Source organism: Trifolium pratense, linkage group LG4, assembly GCF_020283565.1.
Source record: "Trifolium pratense cultivar HEN17-A07 linkage group LG4, ARS_RC_1.1, whole genome shotgun sequence".
In the NCBI taxonomy this organism is placed as follows: Eukaryota; Viridiplantae; Streptophyta; class Magnoliopsida; order Fabales; family Fabaceae; genus Trifolium; species Trifolium pratense.
Window position 1 is genome coordinate 32,816,575 of NC_060062.1, and position 21,580 is coordinate 32,838,154.

Sequence of the window (21,580 nt, forward strand, 5' to 3'; positions counted from 1 at the left end):
CTCCCTCCGACAACTTAGTTTTTCAACTTTTACCTAGTCGAGCTACCGACGTTAAATGAAGCACTGCATGGGAGGTAACCCATGATTTGTCTTTTGTTCTTATTATGTTTTTCATTTCTTTATTTTCATTTTTGTCTTTTGTTCTTATTATGTTTGAATTATGTGGAAGTGGGAAATATGATAAATTTTTTGATCAGCACTAACCCTTGTGATTACTTGTGAAATAACAGATTTAGATTAAAAAATGGCTGATAATCAGACTACATCCTTCAGAAGTAACACGCAACGAAAGCGCTACGAATCTCTTTTCCAGAAAGAAATGTCCCCCCATGTTTGCCCTGATGGAAACACTATGATAGCCCTGGGAATATCTGAGAGTGTGAGGTATCTTGTCCACCAGCTGGGGTGGGATAACTTTATTTTCTCCGACCTATCCACTTTTCGCAACTTGACCTTGGAATTCTTGAGTTCGTTCAAATATGAACCCAACCGAGGGACTTATCTTCATGGAGGACTAGTAACCTTTAGGATGCTTGGACATACTTATCACCTGACAACCCATGAGATAGCTGAAATCCTAGGAGTCCCTAGTGGCCTCAATGCCTTTACGAAAGTCCAGGATGATTCCTTTATGGATAGCGAACTCGATTATTATTGGGGAAGCATATCCGGAAACCCTAACACCGCTCTTTCTGCTAGGTATAACACCGAAATTCACAATCCAGCCATTAGATATTTCCACAAAATCATCGCCCATACATTTTTCAGGAAACCTACAAACATCCAGACCGTCACCAAAGAAGAACTTTTTCTGATGTTTTGTGTTTCCCAAAACAGACCTGTTAATGCTGCTGTCTTTCTCCTAAACAATATTGCTAAAATAATTAAGGAACCAACCAGCCGCATTAGTATCGGTGGCTTCGTAACTTTTTTTGCTAGGGCATTAGGTCTACACGCCCAACTCTCCTGTGTCACTCCTTCTGCAAGTATCCAACCCATGGATATAATTTGCTTTAACCAACACCTAATAGGAAACCTGGGACCTGTGGAGTATCTACTATTGATTAATTTTGAGTCTGTGCACCAATTTACCTTACCCAATACTGAGAAAACAAGCGTGCACAATAAACAAGCGTTCTGGTGAAGTTCTATGCACCATGGTAAGTATAGATTAACATGATCTGCCCTAATTTTATGTGGTGTTCTTCTTTGTTTCAGCTATGGTATTGATAACCTCTACTTCTTGAAACTTGCTAAAACAAGTATGGAAAAGGGTGCATACAACTTGTATCTGCTGAATCCATACATGGTACTTTTCTGCTTCTTTTAAAAGGTTTGACAACATTTTAGTTTGTATATGTGCAATTTTAATACTATAAACTATATGATGTGCATAGCAGTAGAAAAAAAAAATTGTATAGCAGTAAAATTATAGTTTGTAGTATTACATGATTGAACTTGTATAGCAGTAGCATTATAGTTTAATAGCAATAAAAAAAATTTGTATGGCATAAAAATTTATACTATAAACTATATTACATGATTGAACTTGTTGAATGGTTTTGGCTATATTTAATTTAAGCCCTGATAGAGTATTCACATAGTGGTCTGTAGTGGATAAAAAGAGTTACCAATACATATGGTCTGTTTGTGATGCCTAAAAATTGTACAGGAAGCAAAAAATGAAAAAAAATAATATCAAACATACCACTACTGATATTCAGTTTAACAGTCGTGAAAAACATACATACCACTACTGGTATTCATTAAAACCGTAGTGGAATCCCCATGATTTATATTAAAAAAATTTGAAACCATACATACCACTACTGGTATTCATTATAACCGACGTGGAATCCCATACATACCACTACTGGTAATTGGAAAAACCGACGTGGAATCTACATAATTTTAAATAATAATTAAAGAAGAAATTAGGATACCACGACGGGTATTAAAAGACCCGACGTGGAAAGTATGGACTTACAACGACGCCAGCATTAGCCCACGGCCAGTGGAAAGTCCCTTTGGCCAGTAGTGGAATCCCCTTTCTGCACTAGTGTTTGCAGCAGACACTTGATGAAATCACCTATGTGAGTGTCAAGTGGGGCCGCTTGTATGAGATCTTGGCGAAATCTCTAGAGCACTCATGAAAGAATTTAGGCACGCGCACGACCTATTCGCGCAACACAGCAGCAACAGCAAGAACTGTGGGGTGTAATGCGATTGGTAGACCGCTAACATACGCTAAGTTTCATTGGTTCATATAGCTTGCTACACCAATGTTACTGTGTGTTAAGTACTATCAGTCTAACACTGGTTCATATAGCTTGCTACACCAGTTTGATGCATTACATCGATGATGTTAATCCAGGAAATGGTGTTTTGAGTATTCTTGAAAACTTTAAAATAAATTATGGGGGATTGTTGGATATTTTGATATTATAATTTATTTTAAAGTTATTTAAAATAATTTTATACATTGTTTTACATAAATTAATAGTATTATTGTTAAAATATATTTTACTTTGTGAAAGTGTAACTTATTTTTTAATTAATATCAATACTCATTCATTTATAATAAATAGGACTGATGGCTTTTCAATTTGGAGATGATTTTAGAGTTATAAGAATGATATATGGAATTAGTCAAAAAAAAAAAAAAAATCTTTTACTAGTAAAAGGAAGGTTGAATTGCTCATAGGCCTTCATTGTGATGATGTAGCACTTTAAGAAAATGTTTTCAATCCTTGTTAAAATCTTAATATTATCTCTTTTAATTTATTAAATTAAATCTAAAAAAAATTAAATTAGCATCATCATAATTGTATGAGTAACCAAAAAGATCATCATAATTGTATGCATCCTTTTACATTCCTCCAAATATAACTTATAAAATGAGAAAGTTTAGTGACTAATAGGTTCACTCTCACTTTTTATAACCACCACCCCACATTCTTTTTCTACTCATTTCTAAATCTTAATATTTGACATTTTCACTCAATATTCATTTGTACTAATGTTTAGTTTTTGTTCTTCATTTGTAGGTTGAAAGAAATAATTTTTCACTACAAATAGAATGTTAATGGATGAAAAGGCCGATATTCTCAATTACTCTTATCAAATTATATTGTTCATTTAAAAGTTATCTTTAAAATATTTTTTTATCATAACAATGATTGTAGGTATACAATCTTATTTTTCTCATTTATTTATTGATATTGGTTGTTCATTTGTTATCGAGAACATAGAAACGTTATATTATTTTAATCTACTTACTCCAGATCCATGTGATAGAACCAGAGGAAGAAAAAGGTATTTACTAATTTATAGATTTTTTGTTTGAGTCATCATTTCCTTTCTCAAATATAACTCTTGGGTACGTATTCTTCAATTTTTAATAATGTCTTATGTTTTTTTCTTACTTTTCATGTATGCCTTCACTAATTTATTGATTTCTATGACAAAATATTGACTAAAGTATCTATTGATTTTCATGCATCCTTACGAGAAATTTGTAAAACAAATGGTCACTCATATAAGAATATCTTACCATCTATTGTATATTCAGTTTCACCATTTTATTATTTATCCATTTTGTATTTCATATTCTTCATATATGTTAATCCATAATTTTTATGATTGGATATCTATAGGCCTTCATTGTGATGATGTGGCGCTCTAAGAAAATGTTTTCAATCTTTGTTAAAATCTTAATATTACCTCTTTTAATTTATTAAATTAAATCTAAAAAAAATTAAATTAGCATCATCATAATTGTATGAGTAACCAAAAAGATCATCATAATTGTATGCATCCTTTTACATTCCTCCAAATATAACTTATAAAATGAGAAAGTTTAGTGACTAATAGGTTCACTCTCACTTTTTATAACCACCACCCCACATTCTTTTTCTACTCATTTCTAAATCTTAATATTTGACATTTTCACTCAATATTCATTTGTACTAATGTTTAGTTTTTGTTCTTCATTTGTAGGTTGAAAGAAATAATTTTTCACTACAAATAGAATGTTAATGGATGAAAAGGCCGATATTCTCAATTACTCTTATCAAATTATATTGTTCATTTAAAAGTTATCTTTAAAATATTTTTTTATCATAACAATGATTGTAGGTATACAATCTTATTTTTCTCATTTATTTATTGATATTGGTTGTTCATTTGTTATCGAGAACATAGAAACGTTATATTATTTTAATCTACTTACTCCAGATCCATGTGATAGAACCAGAGGAAGAAAAAGGTATTTACTAATTTATAGATTTTTTGTTTGAGTCATCATTTCCTTTCTCAAATATAACTCTTGGGTACGTATTCTTCAATTTTTAATAATGTCTTATGTTTTTTTCTTACTTTTCATGTATGCCTTCACTAATTTATTGATTTCTATGACAGAATATTGACTAAAGTATCTATTGATTTTCATGCATCCTTACGAGAAATTTGTAAAACAAATGGTCACTCATATAAGAATATCTTATCATCTATTGTATATTCAGTTTCACCATTTTATTATTTATCCATTTTGTATTTCATATTCTTCATATATGTTAATCCATAATTTTTATGATTGGATATCTATTATATTGATCGGTCAAATTATATCTTGAAAATTGATATAACATATTTTACTATTAAAAGGAAGCTTGAATTGCTCTTAGGCCTTCTTTGTGATGATATGACACCTCTAAGAGAATTTCTTACAAAAGAATATATCAATAATGAAAAATGAAAAATTTAATTAAAAGTGACCAACTAATATTGTAAGACCTACAAACTTATATCTCGGTTATGGTTTAGAGAGAGACATAACTGATACTATGACTATTAAATTCTCATGATTGTTGAAATTCTAAAATGAAATTCTCACAAGAAGATATATCAACAAACAATTATGTATTCTTATATTATTTGTCTCAGCTTTCTACTAAATTTGGACTTATAATGATAAATGATAGTATATAATGTAATTGAGAAAAAATTGAATTGTGTCATATTGACATTTTTGCGTCAAACTTTACTAAAAAATTCTCTGATAAACAAAAAAAAAAATCTTCCTTAGAAAAAAAATTAATAATATGTAATTTTACTAAAGTTATTGTATAACTATGAATATAATTTTATATTTGATATCGGACTTTTTAGAAAAGAGAATTGATAAATACGAGAACAATAACATGTCTATTATTAGTCCATAGAAGAAAAAATAATTGAAATCGGTTATGAGATTTATTTTATGCTTAATTGCAAATAATTGGAAACACCAATTAATAGTGTGACTTTTGATTATATGCAAAAGAAACAGCACACTAAAATGAAAAGAATAAAACTCCATGTGTTATTGTGGTTTTTGCATAAAGAGTTCTAATTTCTTATGCTATAAATTAACCTTTGCATAGTTAATTTGTAAAAATATAATGCAATGATAACTAAACAATCATTAGAATTAAATCTTATGACTGTTGGAATGCTTCTCAATGTAACCATGATCCTTATATAACTAATATTTATTCACCTGTATCACATACTGTTGGAATGTTATTCTATTTTCAATATCCATTTTTCACATTTTTAAGGACTGAAGTTTAAAGATTGTTTTATGGAATAAATGTGGTCATTGCAGTGTGATGATTGTGGAGCACGTCAATTTGATCGGAAGTTTTCCTTCTATTTAAACTATGGATTTGGTATGTTTTGTAAAAAAAATAAAAATGTATGTCTCAACTACATTAGAAATAATTTGAATATATATGACCTATAGGCAAAAGTTTAGAAGTTAAAGGTTATAATTTATTTTACGACATCTCTATAAGTGAACTTTAAATTGCTCTTATGTCTCATATTTTCTTATTCTTTTTTGACCAATAATACATTGAAGATGAGTTAAATAAGCTATTTTAATATCTATCATTTAACTATATGATATTATTATATTTATAACAATTATTATTTTTCATTTATAAAAATATTTTAATTATATATTTAATCGAACCCGTGCAACGCACGAGTTTACCCCTAGTGATATATGGAATGAGAAAATACTCGGAGATTGCTTCCTCTTCCTTTGTTTTATATGAGAACAAAAATCACACTATTAAAATAAAAAAATTTATTTTCCTCTTCACATTGAGTTATCTTCCTGAATTACATCACCGGTGTTTAATTATTTCTTGCTAGTTCTGTCACCTCGGATATGATTCGTATTCGGAAAGGACATGTTGAATCCTGTGGGATTTGCGCTTATGAGGCGGATAAATCCTTAAGGATAGTGCGATCAGCACGCCTCAGGTATTATTTCATGGTTTACTATTCTCCCTATTTGAGACTCAGTGGTTGCTTACTTCGCGGTAGTGCCGACAACGATATACAACAATCATAGATAAGTTCTATATATAATCTCTATTTTATCTTATTATCATTCATATTTGATTAATTACATAAATTAATATGTTGTTTATTATTATGGATGTGATGATAGGTCCAATTTTACAACACTTTTTGCTGCTTTGAAATGAGATTTTTTAGCACAATTCATAAATCTTGAAAGTACACTCACAACATACATAACATCTGGTCTTGTAGTTAACACATCCTTGACTTGATTTTCTACAAGCCAAACATACTCTTCCATCAATTTTCTCTAACCTAAACTTCACAGCGAAACTCCCTCTCCCTGATCAAACCAAGAGCTCTGATATCAGTTGTTGGAAAAATAGCCACAGAGAAAATAAAAGAATACAATCAACAACACAAGAATATAACGTGGTATGTTATCTTTCAAATATCTGTCTTTTAAACTGAATTCTAGATTTTCATATGCACCCTTGTAGAGTAAGAGATTTTAATTTTCACCTCTGAATTCTAGATGTTCAATTGCTTTATGTTCCTCGAAGTTTTGGATTCTGAAATACTGAAGTTGAGCCCTCACCTTATTGCAGATCTGTTTGATGTTTAGATCAATGCAGAAATAGATTTGTCACAAGTAACTTGGAAATCATTTTTTTTAGAGCTAACTAGTTTTAATATATCAGGGAAATTAATGATGAAGGAAAATGGAAGTCAATTCATTTTTTAGAGCTAACTAGCTAGTTTAATATATCAACGCATAGGCACTACAGGTGCAGTGCATTTTTTTATCCCTTTTATTCAGTACCATGTGATGGATTAGTTACGGTTTCCTGCATAATATGGCTCGGATTATGGAGCACAAACACTGATATAAAATATTTGTAAGCCATCTACACTAACTGTAGTAGCAATGTAGCATACATACTCCACAATTTTTTACTTCTAGTTATAATTCATATTCTTTGTTTTGTTATAGACGGAACTGAATGGCACTCCCCCGCTCCCTCAGATTTGTTTGTTCACCCACACCAACATCGCAAGAATAAACTTGAGTGTGGCAGATGATAATGATGATATGTCTGATGATGATGATCAAGTTCATAAAGATCATGTGGCAGATGATAAATTGATGATGATGATGATGATATGTCTCATGATGGTGTAGTAGTGTGGCTTACTTTTTGTAGTTTTTTGAGTTAGGATATTGACTTTTTGTATGCAAGAATTGAAAGGGATTTATTCCCCCTTAGTCTTGGTTATGTTTTGGTTGATTTGTAATACTTATTACTTAAATATAAATATATTATGTTCATATTGTTGTGTGCATAGTTTAATTGCTTGGTGTGTATGAAATAATTTGAAATATTAAATTAGATTCAAAAATTGCTTTTCTAATAATTAAAAAAAAAAATCATTAGTAACTGAAATAGAGACTAAATTTTTCACATAGCGTCGCTAATTTGGTCGCAACGAATTGAGAAATTAGTTTAAAATCGGTCACTAAATTAGTCGCTAAAATCAGTCACTAAATTAGTCGCTATAGCGTCGTAAAACGCGTCGCAACCAGCGACACAATTTCAGTCTCTAAAATTGGTCACTTTTTCGGTCTCTAAAATCGGTCACTACTTCGGTCGCTACCAAATCGGTCGCTGGGTTGGTCACAACGGAGTAGCGACCAGGGTCGTTGATACTGATTTTTTATGGTCGCAAAATCGGTCACTAACGGATTTAGAGACCGATTTTGATGAAAATCGGTCTCTAAATCGGTCGCTAAAGCCAAGTTTTCTAGTAGTGCACTCCGTCATAGCTTCTCGAGTCGCCAATGCCGGTATCAACACTTTACACCTTGACATTGCATATGCTAAACTTGATAATGCTAAATCTCTTATCATTCCCAATCTCATCATTTGGCTTAATTTCATCGTTCAACGCCAACTGAACTATCTCGATCTTCATTTCAATTTGCTCAATGCAGCTAACTGTTTTTATGAACGGCCCAGATTTCCCAATATTGTCTTTAGTTGCAACACTTTAGTTGTTCTAAACCTTAGTTGGTTTAGTGTAGATGGCTTTGCCGTGTCTTGCAGTGGATTTGGATTTCTCTCACTCAAAACCCTTAATTTGAAAAATATTAATTTCTATGATCATCAAGTTTTCATGTTGCTTCTTGCTGGATGTCCAGTTCTTGAGGATATAAAGTTATGCAATATAGTTTTCTTGTCGTGGAAGGTGGACCATCCAGCTGCTGAAAGGTTGTACTTAAGCAAGTTGATTAGAGCAGATATCACCGACTGTCCGTGTTTCCCGATTAAAGCAGTCTCTAATTCGGAGTTTCTGCGATTTCAAATGAGGATGGAGTTTGATGAACTTCCTATCTTTCATAATTTGACCCACTTGGTGATCAACAATATTTCGGATTTGGTACTAAAGTTGCTCCACTACTGCCCTAAACTTCAAAATCTTGTCATTTACCAGGTTTGTTAAGTTTTGATAATTTGTATTTAGTTTATCTTATCTTAACATACATTCATGTTTAATTTTATTTTGTGAATTATTAACAGAAGACACAAACTGAGTGGGATACGAACTTTGAAGACGAACAAGGAAGTTGGTTGCCCCAAAACTCTGTTCCACAATGCTTTTCATCAAATCTTCGAACTTGCACTATTCGGGACTTTGCATTTCTTGACCTAGAACATGACATGATGTTAGCAAGACATATTCTAAATAATGCGGGAGTTTTAGAAACCATGACAATATCAATATGGGGTGATAGGGAGCAACATGAAATAGAGATGTAATTATCCTCATATCCAAGGGCCTCCGCAAAATGTCAACTTCAGTTTATTGATAACAAATATGATATGTAATGTAAGCAGTAGTGTCTCTATCGTGTCTGTTGTTTCGTTAGCTTCTACTATGCAATTGTTGATTTAGTGGTTTAAACTATGAATTCTGAACTATATGCCTGCTGTACATTTGCGTCTACCATGCAACTGTTGTATAACTGTATTTGATGGTTTGATGAATTATGTGCTAAGAAGGACACCGAATTTGTCTTGTGGACAAGTTAATGAAAAATTATCCTTAAATGATTTAGCAAGTACTTCCCTATTCTTTTTTCTTTTTAGAAAACATGTTTATGATTCAATTAGATCCGCACATGCATATCAGTTTTCTCGATATTTGTATGTTATAGAAGAACAAATGGCTATCCTTATGCAAAACTTTGACATCAATTTCAACATATATAGCGTTAATCAAGTAAAGAATATGTAAAATAAGTTTCAATTTTGTTTGTGTTCTTGCTATATTTTTTGCATGTCTGTGTAGTTTAATTGAGAAGTGCTATGTGGTGTCAAGGAATACAAGCACGACTGCATACGGATACACGTGGCACTGCTTATATGGTTTTTAAATAGATAAAAGTAAAGCAGGACTAAAACACAAATTTGTAATCCAATTAACGGTAATTGTTCATTCGTCGTTTTTCATCATCTATACTCCCGTACCATTTAGCTTTTTCCAGTTTAATTAAGAGTAAAATGGAGTTATGTATGGCTGTGCTTTCGTTATAGTGCTCTCTATTCCAACTGTGTTCTGTATGTCATTTGTGAATGATGCTTCTGGATATATATAGCAGTTAGGTTTATGATTGGTTTCTCTTTGGCAACTTCTGTTTGTTGCCAATATTGGGTGTAAGATTACTGGACTTGTTAATGGAACTGCTTCTTGTTGGGGTAATATGGGTGGTAGGTTAATATTGGAGTTGTTGGACTGCAGCTGCTGATTCTTAGTGTTTGATGGATAATTTTCGCAAGTGAACGAATTACCACGTAGTAATAAAAATATCGATCCACAGGGATTGTGTGATTAAACTAGTCTAATAGTGTTCATAAACATTATGCAAGAAATACACATAAATTGGGGGTATGTTGAGTGATGAATTGTTAGAAAACGTGCTTTGATATAATGGAAAAGCGAGGTAGAATCATCGGAATCACCTAGTCTATAGCTAAACCACATGCAATCTACTATACCATAGGAATCTACTCAAGTGTTCACAACTGGATCAACAAATTAGTGAATCGCAATCTCTTGTCAAAATCCACTCTATTCGTTGTCGATACTCCCCCGATCTCTCGGGCGGAAGCTACCTACAACGAATGATATGAAAGCGCGTCGATCGTTCGCTACACTCTATGTCTCAATCTCTCGACCGGAAACACTCGAGTGCTCAATGCAATTCAGTTCAGAAATTAAATCAATACTCTCGCACGTGACTTAACTCGAAATCATTACAACACTAATGAATGATTATAAAGCATTAAGAATAGATTTGCATTGAATCAACACCATGAACAGAGTACATTCTTACATATAGCAGATTACAAATGATTCATCTACATCCTAGACTATCCTAGATCCTACCTCCAAAAGAAGCTTAGCTCCTCATGTTTCTTCGTTCGCGTCCTCGCTTCAACTTCATGGCTTGAGAATCCATGCTATTGAGATGCTCGGAGCTATCCTATGGAGTCCTTGATCTGGATCTTGATGCTTCCAAAATCAGAGAATAGATGAATAATGCAGAATTTTCCAACCCCTTAACAGAAAAATGCAGAATCCTTATATAATGATCGCAACCACGCCGCGCGTCAGATCTATCACGCCGCGCGTGGTTGCAATTTCTTCAACGACGCCGCGCGTGTAACGGTATCACGCGGCGCGTGATCCAATCTGAGGCCTCTGATCTTCAGCTCTGCCATCTTCACGCCGCGCGTGATAGCTCCACGCCCCCGGCGTAGTTGTTCCTCTTCTCTTTACGCCGCGCGTGGTCAGTGCTACACCGCGCGTGATCAAGTCAGAGAGCAATCCAATTCCTGAACAAAGCTTCACGCCGCGCGTGGTCAGGTATCACGCCGCGCGTGATCAAAGTGAAAACTTGGCTCCCTGTGATCTCCATCACGCGGCGCGTGATGGGCTACGCCCCCAGCGTAGTGAAAATCAGCAATTTCCTGCAATTTTTCCTGTTTTCTTGCAAAACAAGTAATCAAGCTTATGATTAGATTTCTCTTATATTTATTGCTTAAAACCTACTAAAATGCATTTAATGTTGCTAAAATAGGCATGGATTAGAGAGTGTGACGATCCGTCATCAGTGTTTTTTTGCTAGAAGTCTCTTTCTCATCTTTTGGTTAGAACGTAAATTTTGACTTTCACATTTGTATGATATATATTTTGTAGCAAAATTAAGTGAAATAAATGTGCTTGCTATTAGCTGAAATATATTCAGATGTTAGTGTCTGTCAAGTACCTTTTTGTAGATTTTGGATACAAGGTGAAATCCACCCTTTGTCAAGGAGCCAAAAGTAATTGAAAAGTCAAGGAAGAGAAACATAAGATATTCTCCCATTTGGTTATAGTAGGAATCTTTATCATAACACAAGATGAATCATAATTACCATCAATGGCAATCTCTTTGATGCTCCTATGTTGTAGTTAGAGTCGTTAATCAAATGTTTCAGCACAAGGCACAACGCAAGCATGACTACCTCTAACATATAAAAGTAAAAAACTAACGGTAAGAAGAAAAAAAAAATGAAGAAATCAAAGCAAAGTTGCGACTATACTACCACGATGCATAAAAAGAAAATTAAGTTCTCATACTATTACACTATTAGAATAAAATATATGCACCTCTTCAAACTTATGAATATTAACAGATATTCACTAAAAATTATATTAATTGTCCTTAATAACATAAATCTACTATGTAGGTTAATATTAAACAAAATTATTATTTTTTTAAATAACCTTCTTATTTTTAATATAAATTTATATTAAATATAACCATGTTACTATATTTAAAATATTAACAATCATTTAATTATATATGATTATACTTATCATAATTATTATTTTTATTGATAAAAAATATTTTAAATGTGTGTTTTAATCAAACCCATGAAATGAAAGAAAAAAAACAAATCCTCAATAAAAAAGAGTATTGCATTCTAATAAGCACTACTAAATTAAATTGAAAATCCGAATAAAAATTATTAAATAAAAAAATTCAAAGCAAAATGAACGGAGAAAAACCTCATAGAAAAAAAAAACCAAACAATAGACAAAAAAAATTGAGACTAATAAAATCGGGATAAAATTTCACCAAGTGAATAATTGATAAGAAACTTCAAGAGAATGAGTGGGAGGTAAGTAGATAATTTATTTGGCATCTTAACTGTATAGAAGGGAGTAAGCAGTAACATTGCTATTTGATAGGTAATTTTCAGAACACGAGATCACGTGATAAAAAATGTCAAAATCACCATACTTCTTAGTTCAACATTACTCATGAGCAATATTTTCACCAATTATAAGTATGTATGACCTCTAACTCTTATTGAAAATAAATAAATAAGGGATACATTAAAAATAAAAAAGCAAAGTGATTTGTGACTAAAATTGCAACTCATATAATGAAAATTAAGATTTTATACGATGACACAATTAAAATAAAATATGATACATCATTTAAATAAAAATTATTTTAATCTTGAACAATTTTTTTTGTTTTTACACATATATAAATATTGAATATAACCATATAATTTGTTGGATTTTGCCCCGACCAAAATTCTGCACAAAATCTGCTTCTGAGCCTTAAGTTCAAAGCTTCGCACATAACTCAATTTGGACCAATAATTCACAAAACTGATACCGAAACAATCGTAATCGAGTTAACTTTCAGAGAATCAAACCCCACTAAATTTGGAGTTACATAGAGAGATTAATTACCGTTTTAGTGAAGGTCTGTCCAATTACTAATGCTGTAGAAATCTACTTGGGACCTTCAAATTCAATATCGTCTACCGAACGCATCGTGACTCCAAATTCAACGAAATTGAAATGACAACAAGGGTAATTTCGTTAACTTTCTATACATGTAAATACTATTAAAAAATGAGCTACAAGGTGAGAGGCATGACGAAAATACCAGTAGTAGTTTCATACGATAATTAATTTGAACAGACCTCCCCTAAAACAGAAATTAATCTCTCGATTTCGGTCGTTTCAGTACCAATTTGGTGAATTATTGATTCAAATTGAGTTCTGTGCGAATCTTTGAACTTGAAGCTCAGAAGCAAATTTTGTGCAGAATTTTGGTGGGGGCGCAAAATCCAACAAATTATAAAATATGGGGGGTAAAATTCCGCATTTAAAAATAGGGAGTAAAATTCCGCATTTTTCAAAACAGAGGGGGTAAAACTGCATTTAAGCCTATTTTTAATTTATAAAAATATTTTAATTATGTATTTTAATCGAACCCGTGCAACGCACGGGTTTACCCCTATTTATATATAATATGAGCTAACATATTTCATGGGTAAAGATACAACAAAATAGTAGCGTTAATTATCATTTTTTCATAATTCACTTGAAAATAGTCACTATAAAAAGCTAGAATTCAAAGTGAATCCCTATAAAATATAAATGAATAGTTCGCAAAACACAAACGATGTCATAACTTATATATATATACTCTGCCCTAATAAGACCTTTGAACTAATTGGATTCACAATAAAGACATGTATATTAGGATTTTGGCTAATATGAACGATATTTAATAAAAACTGATAAATCGTTAATCTTGATGGGTCTCAATGACTTATCATATGATTTTCAATTTTTTTGAAATTTGACATGAATGATCTATATAATATAAACTATCAATCCAACGGTAGATTTTGTAAAATTCGTATTCGTTATAACGATACCATGAACTTGTGTACCATGAAAGACATGATACACTTGTGCATGTTAGAATCGGCCGTATATTAGTTATCAAGTAATATGGCAATACAATATTAATGCATAATCATATGAAAATGGTAGTTAATTTTCAATTAAAAAAAAAATACAACCAACCATATTTGAAAGTTGAGTTGAAACTATAAAATACATGGTTACTAATGATAATTAACCTCACCTGTCCCCATCTCCTTCTCCTTCTTCATTCCATGATATTTTCCATGTTATATATATTTCATGAACTAAATTTAAATCTTATGGTTATTTACTATTCTGTTCAAGATGTCCACACAGATAACAGTCGATTGAATTAGAGGTTGTGCATCCCATGGCATTTCAGCATCAGGATTCGCGATCTCAAAATTGGCATCACATGAAGCTTTGTATGATAGCACACTACACATAGAGTTATAAGCATCAGCAAAATTTTGTTGAGGAAGTATCTCCAATGTATGATTGATTGCATCTAACATATGATCACATAGTTCATGACAAGAGTCAAGGGCACTAATGAATGTTTTGTTGGTGTTAGGGTCGTTAATCAACTTGACAAAAGTATCGGATAAGGACTTGGCTGTGCCGAGGGTGGCGTTAACCTCAATCTCAAGTGCCTTGACGATATCAAAAGGACTTTCGAAGAGTTTTGAAAGGGTTTCAATACAATGTTTTTTCCTATCTTCATCATCTTCAACACATATTTTTAAGATTTCAGGATCGACTATTGTAGCAACTCTGGCAACATTTGAGGCGACTTTGGATACTGTGTTGACATCAGAGTTTGGTGCCTCAACAGCTGGGAAACTTTTGGAAATGAAATCAATACTTGAAGGGGCTTCAGCTGGGGAACTTGTTGAGGTGTAATCTTTAAAGGAACTTTTAGGGGCTGCAGCTGGAACACTTGTGGAAATGAAATCAATAACTCGACTCGAAGGGACGGCATTGGAAGATAGAAGAAGAGAAGAGATGGACAGGATGACAAGGAGGGTTTTATTGAATGTGTGATCCATTGTCTATTCTCTTGAAAAAATATTCCAAGAGCAGAACAGACAATGGAAGACACAAAACTCAAGTTGCAATTGCCTCTTATTTTATTGGGTGGATTTTTTTATTTTTGGACTTTCCACTCTAATTTTGGCACATTTTTAGTTGTTGATTATAGGCTCTCCTTATATATCTGTATAATAATAGCAACCTGAAAGGTTGTAACATACATAAATAGAAAGAGACAAGTTGACTTAGTATAAGTTTAATAAAACTAATTAACCTTTATTCCCGCATCTCTATGTGCATCTTTTTTCCTTTCCAAAAAATATGAATTTATTAACAATAGTCTGGATCAAGTATCATAGTGCAGTAGCGGAGCTAGGGGGTGGCCAGGCAGGGCCATGGCCCACCCCAAAAAATTGGAAATTACCTGGATACCCCTATACATATATAAAATTATGAGTATATGCTACATATATGTTGGACGCGATAAAATTGAAGACAATTTAAGTTGGCCGAGTGGTTAAGTGGTATGTGGGTATTAAATTTGCTTGAGTTCTAGTCCTTGCAATAGCATTTGTTTTTAATTTATCTGTTTTGATGATTTTTTTAGTTTTCTGTTTTTTTCTTTAAAAAATCAATTTTACTGTGTAAAAACCCACACAAATCAAGATGAAATGAAATTAAAGTAAGCCACTAAATTAATCATATTATTTTTGTAAAATTAGCTTTTCATAGTTATATATACATTATTATCTTTCTCATTAACTTTTTGTGTGAACACAATTATTATCAATAAAAAAAATTATTCTCTTTTGATTAATATTATTTATTTTCGATTATATCATTTTTCTTTTATTATATATGTAATATAACAAAAAATATAATTTTTTGATGATCAATTTTAAGAAAGTATTCATTCAAACTTAATTATTAATTCTTTTAAGTCACTTGTACACTGTCATAGTACTCAAAAGTCCGACAAAAGAAATATACATAGTCTACAACGTTGTGCATAAAAAGCTGGAAAAGAAATCCAAAAACCATTTAAAGGAATATGATCGGTGAGTATTTCATTCATATCAAAATCAAAATAGGTTATATACAAGTGAAACAACACCTTTCAAGGCCGTAAATCATACTAGGAATACTTACTAGCCTAATATAAAAGATATGCATTCATGTACAAAGATATTTCAATATACTATCTATCAAATGTTTCCATATTCTATCACACCCCAGCCGTTGAAGCGGGAGGTTCACGTATGCTGAGACTGGTACGAAAATCATCAAAGGGTATGCGCGGAAGACCATTAGTGAAAATGTCATCAATTTGATAGCGAGAGGAAACATGAAAGACACAAACTTGGCCACGAGCAACTTTTTCTCAAACAAAGTGTATATCCATCTCAATGTATTTAGTGCGCCGCTGTTGAACAGGATTGTCAGAGAGAGATATATAGCACTAACATTGCTGCAGTCATAGTTTTAAAAACCGGACCGGACCGGCCGGTCGGACCGGTCCGGCCGGGAACCGGACAACTAGACGGGTCAATCACCATGCAGAACCGGTTAAGCAAATAAACCGGAGAAACCCGGCATGAACCGGCCGGGTCTGTGGTCAAACCGGTGAACCGGATAGCCCGAGCCGGACCGGACCGGTTTTATATTTAATTTAAAATGTAGTAAAAAATGCCAAGTGTTGCTGCAGAGATTCGAACACGCAACATGCATATAAAAACTCACTTAACTTGCCACTAGGCCAACTGATCATTCATTTTATCTATGCGCCAATATATATATATATATCTAATAACATTTTATTAAAACTAATAAATAAATAGACATATTAAAAAATATGAGCTATAATACCACCTAAATATTTTTTTTTTTTTCTGAACCGCTATTTTCTTCTTATCTTTTCCCAAACCATCTCATCCCATCACATATATATATATATATTTATTTATTTCACAACACTTTTTTTTTTTTTACGAGATCACTTATATCTAATTTTTTATTTTTTGTTTTTTTTGGTATACACACTTATATCTATTTCTCCTTCCTTCAAAAAAATATACACACTTATTCTTCCTTCAAAAAACTACATATATTTATTATGTATTGATAAAATGTATGATTTTTCATTAAATTTTTTATAGAATAATTTCTATTAAATTTTCTAGTTATAAAATTTAAATCATAAATGTTTTCTATAGACCGGGTTAGTAGTTATGCGGTCCGACCAGTGACCCATTGGTCCGACCAGTAAACCAGTGACCCAATACATTGACCGGGTCGATCCCCGGTCCGGGTTTTAAAACATTGGCTGCAGTACACCAGTGTGGGTTTGCGAATCGGATAATGAAGTTCCAGAAGTAAATTACGGATCCAACATGACTCGGAAACAACATTGGCTACTCCTCTATACTCGGCTTCACCACTGGATCGAGATAAGGTGGGTTGCCATTTAGAGGACCAAGAAATCAAATTGTCTCCAAGAAAGACGCAATAGTCAGAAGTGGATCGTCGAGTGTCGGGACATCCACCCCAATCAGCATCAATGTAAGAGATGAGACTAGTTAGGGAGGATGTGTACAGATGTAGACCAAGATCGAGTGTGCCTTGCACATAGCGCACAACACGTTTAAGAGCATGCATATGTTCAGTTTTGGGATCATGCATGTGTAGACATATTTGTTGAACAACATATGATATGTTAGGTCTCGTAAAGGTAAGATATTGCAATGCTCCTACTAAACTACGATAATGAGTTGGATCCCCATATGGAGAGCCTGAAGATTTACTAAGCTTCGCGTTGGTGTCTACTAGATAATGATGAATGCCTCATTTCTGCTGATGAGCCTAAATTTGGAACCTGAAAAATATATCAAAGAGAATTTTTTATTTAGCTAAATATTTTTTGTTGAGCTTAGTTTTATTTATTATTAAAATTTATTCTAAATTTTTTTTTTATCATTTTTTTTTCATTTGTGCAATTTTTCAACTACTTTTGTGCAATTTGTGCAATTTTTCAACTACTTTTTTCCTATACTATTAATAAAAAATGTAAACAATTGATATTTTAATAAAATAAAAATAGTTTGTAACTTACGACTTTTCATTGACCTTTCATCAATTTGAACCTTTTATTATTTTTATAAATAAATAAAAATATTTTTTTTTGACTAAATTTGTTATTCTATAAATGAAATTAAATAGAAAAAAGAGTGTTAATTAACTAATTTGTGGAATGAGTGATGAATAAATTTGATTATGCTTGCTTTAACATAATCAAAATTATTGGGGACGACTCTTGAGTTCCGTGTTTTGAATTTTACTTGTACCTAAAATTAAATAGAGATGTTGCTAGCAATGAATAAAAGAAGTAAAGATTAGCCATATATTTAATAAAAATTACAGTAATAATATATAACAATTATGTAAAAAAAAATAATTGAATGGGACTATACATATAAAACTAAATTAAAAATTATACTTGACTTGCACCAATACATATACCATTCTCCAATCAGCAACATATCATTCTTCATAACACTGTAACGATTGAAAAACATATTGCAATGAATATTAGTGTTAATGGTGAGGTTGTTCATAAAACCATATGTCTTTATCTATGTGTTCATATATAAAAGCAAAATATGTAAATTTAAAAACACAATAGATAAAAAGTTGGTAAAAGGTGATCTACTTACTTGTTGACATTGTTTTGAGTGTAGCTGATAAGTTATGAAATTATTCAAGGGATTGACAAAATTCACATAAATTCTCCTTCAAATCTTCCTCACATTCAGAACACGAGCAATCAATCATGTTTTCCCTTCATGACATTAAAGAATAAATGAATATAAAAGTAACAAAAGAACAAAAGAATGTACAATAATTAAGTTTACAATAACAGTAACAATAGACAAATGAACACAGGTATATTGAAAAAATGTTTACATATCTTACTGAGATTGCTATCAATAGTAGACATAGTGTACAACTTGAAGATGTATATGATCTCATGAGTATCATTGCAAGTGTCAAATGTATAGAACAAATATGAAGAAAAAAAATGTGATAAGTGGTGATTATAAAGGTTAGAGTGAAATTGAAAATTAAGCAATATTTCTTTTATTACTCTATGTTGGTTACATTTGCAAGAAACTCTAAGGTTAGGGAAGTGTAATAGTGGAAAATACTTAATGGTACGGTTATGATAGTGAAAAGTTATAAATAATATAAAAACATGTTTTGTGCAATTCATTCTTATGAAAAATTTAATTAAATTAAATATTTATAAGTGAAGTTTTTTTTTTTTATCAAATAAGTGGAGTTTTCTTAGAGGTGCCACATCATCACAATGCTTGCTTATGAGCAACTCAACCTTCCTTTTACTAGCCAATATTCACTTGGTGGCCAATTAAGGAAGGTATATGATCACACATTAAGAGTGATCAGCTGTTTTGTGATCAATTGTTTTCCTCTCCCTTGCTCAGCTCTTTATTTGCACGAAAATAAGCACACCAAATGCCTAATTAAAACTTTAAAAGCTTATAATTGGCAAGCAAATTAAACTAAAAATATTCTAAGTGTTTTGGTCTAATTTAGATAATTTGGACCTCACACTTTTATTACAACACGAAATAAAAATTAAGAAAACTTCAAATTTGGGCAACATGCCCTGTCCTAATGCCATCTTCACTTGACGTGATCAAATTGATAATTCTTGGCTCTATTTAATAATAATAATAATAATAATAATAATAATAATATATCCCTTTTATTAAACTTAAATATTTAAATATATTTTTATAAATAAATAAACTTATTATAATTTTTTTGATAAATTAATTAAGAGCATCTAGATATTTAGATAGAGATAGAAATCCAAACTCAGTTGCCACCCCTTCCTCATCCTTCGATATTGACCACTTAATAATCCGGCCTTATTGTTTAAAAAAAATTAAATTAAAAATCTGGCCTTAGCCGTGAGTATTTGAGTCCACATACACTTCATTGTATGTGTCATGAGAGTTCCACAACTTAGCTAATTTTCTAGAACTTGAATTTGTTCTTTTAATTGATCGCGGTTGCTATGAATAACACACCAAAACACATTGTTTGGTACCCTAAGCCTTTTTGAGGGACCATATTCATGCTAAATCTTTTGTTAAATCCCTTTCAGCCTAATGTAGTTTGTGATCTTAGCCAAGTTTTTGTGAAAAAGAAAAAAAATGATTTTCTTGAAGTTTATATTTCTTTTCTAATGATTTATGCACATCGCAAATCATTAAATTTGGAGTTGCTTTAAAATTAGCAACTCACTAAGTTTAGGGTGGGTGTACTAGAGAACTTTGTAAAAAAAAATATTGAAAAAAAAAGAAAGGCAAAAGTTGAAAAGGAAATAAAGAGGTCAAAAAGTGTGCAAATTTTTTTTTTTACTAGAAATAAACGATATTCATTCATTCAAATTTAAAAAGTACATCGATGCAATACAAATTCAAAATCCTAAAAACAAAATGGATGAATCTGCGAACAAACTCACAACATTCATGTTAACGGCGAATTACATAAGCCTACGAATATGACTATATATATTGAAGTGTCTGGAATGTCCATGCATCCAGATCTGTAGAGTTGATGACACAAAAGTCGACATTGAAATATGGATTTGCACTTGATCGAAATTAATCCTTCAACCCGAAACAAATGAACACCGCAGAAAGACGGGATGACAAAATACACCGCACAACGACGGGACAACACCGCACAAAGACGAGACAACAAAATACACAAAAACAATTTGGAAAGGGGTGATTTTAGTTCAAGATTTGACCTGAATTTGACCTAAAATCACCCCTCTTTGATAAACTAAGAAGAAGAAAAGGAAAAAGTGGTGACGGCTAGGGTTAGAAGAGTTGAGGAAAAAATGTGTTTCAATGTGTTTAACGATAAGACAGCTAATTCACAACAAATTTGTAGCTAACCCTGTTTTACTGGAGATTAGCTACGAATTAGTTACAAAAGCAGTCGTAGCTAATCCCGTATTTTCTTGTAGTGAAAGAATAAAGAAAAGTGAAAGAATTACACATAAACATTGATGATGAAAAGCTTCAACTCCAATGATTGTTCAACAACTTCTCTCAAAGCTTAGCATAGTGTTTCTCTCAAGCTCAATTAAAATTCTCATACCCTAGCAAAACATGACTTTTTTGCTTAAGTAAACCAAAATTTCGTAACAATATAGTGCCTCAGCATGGCTGACAATAGTAATCGGGACGCCTCGTGTAACAGAGTGGTGCCTGGGCGGGGATTTTAGCGTCAGGGCGAAAAACAACAAATTTAACTCTTTTCCATGGTTCAGATTGGTGGGGGTAACTAGGAGTGAATCCTATTTATTGGA

At 32.1% G+C, this 21,580-nt stretch overlaps 2 protein-coding genes across 2 annotated transcripts; one reads left to right on the forward strand and one right to left on the reverse strand.

Moving 5' to 3' along the window:
- The first annotated feature begins 244 nt into the window (after positions 1 to 244).
- Positions 245 to 9,350, forward strand: LOC123922509. The gene is made up of 5 exons (XM_045975225.1): positions 245 to 699; positions 1,219 to 1,309; positions 7,349 to 7,468; positions 7,927 to 8,847; positions 8,934 to 9,350. Exons 1-5 carry the CDS (start codon positions 245 to 247, stop codon positions 9,171 to 9,173), a joined length of 1,827 nt encoding a protein of 608 aa, XP_045831181.1. The 3' UTR covers positions 9,174 to 9,350.
- A 5,082-nt stretch (positions 9,351 to 14,432) lies between these two features.
- On the reverse strand, positions 14,433 to 15,191 carry LOC123922510. The gene has a single exon (XM_045975226.1). It carries the CDS (start codon positions 15,189 to 15,191, stop codon positions 14,433 to 14,435), a length of 759 nt encoding a protein of 252 aa, XP_045831182.1.
- Between the last annotated feature and the right edge of the window lie 6,389 nt (positions 15,192 to 21,580).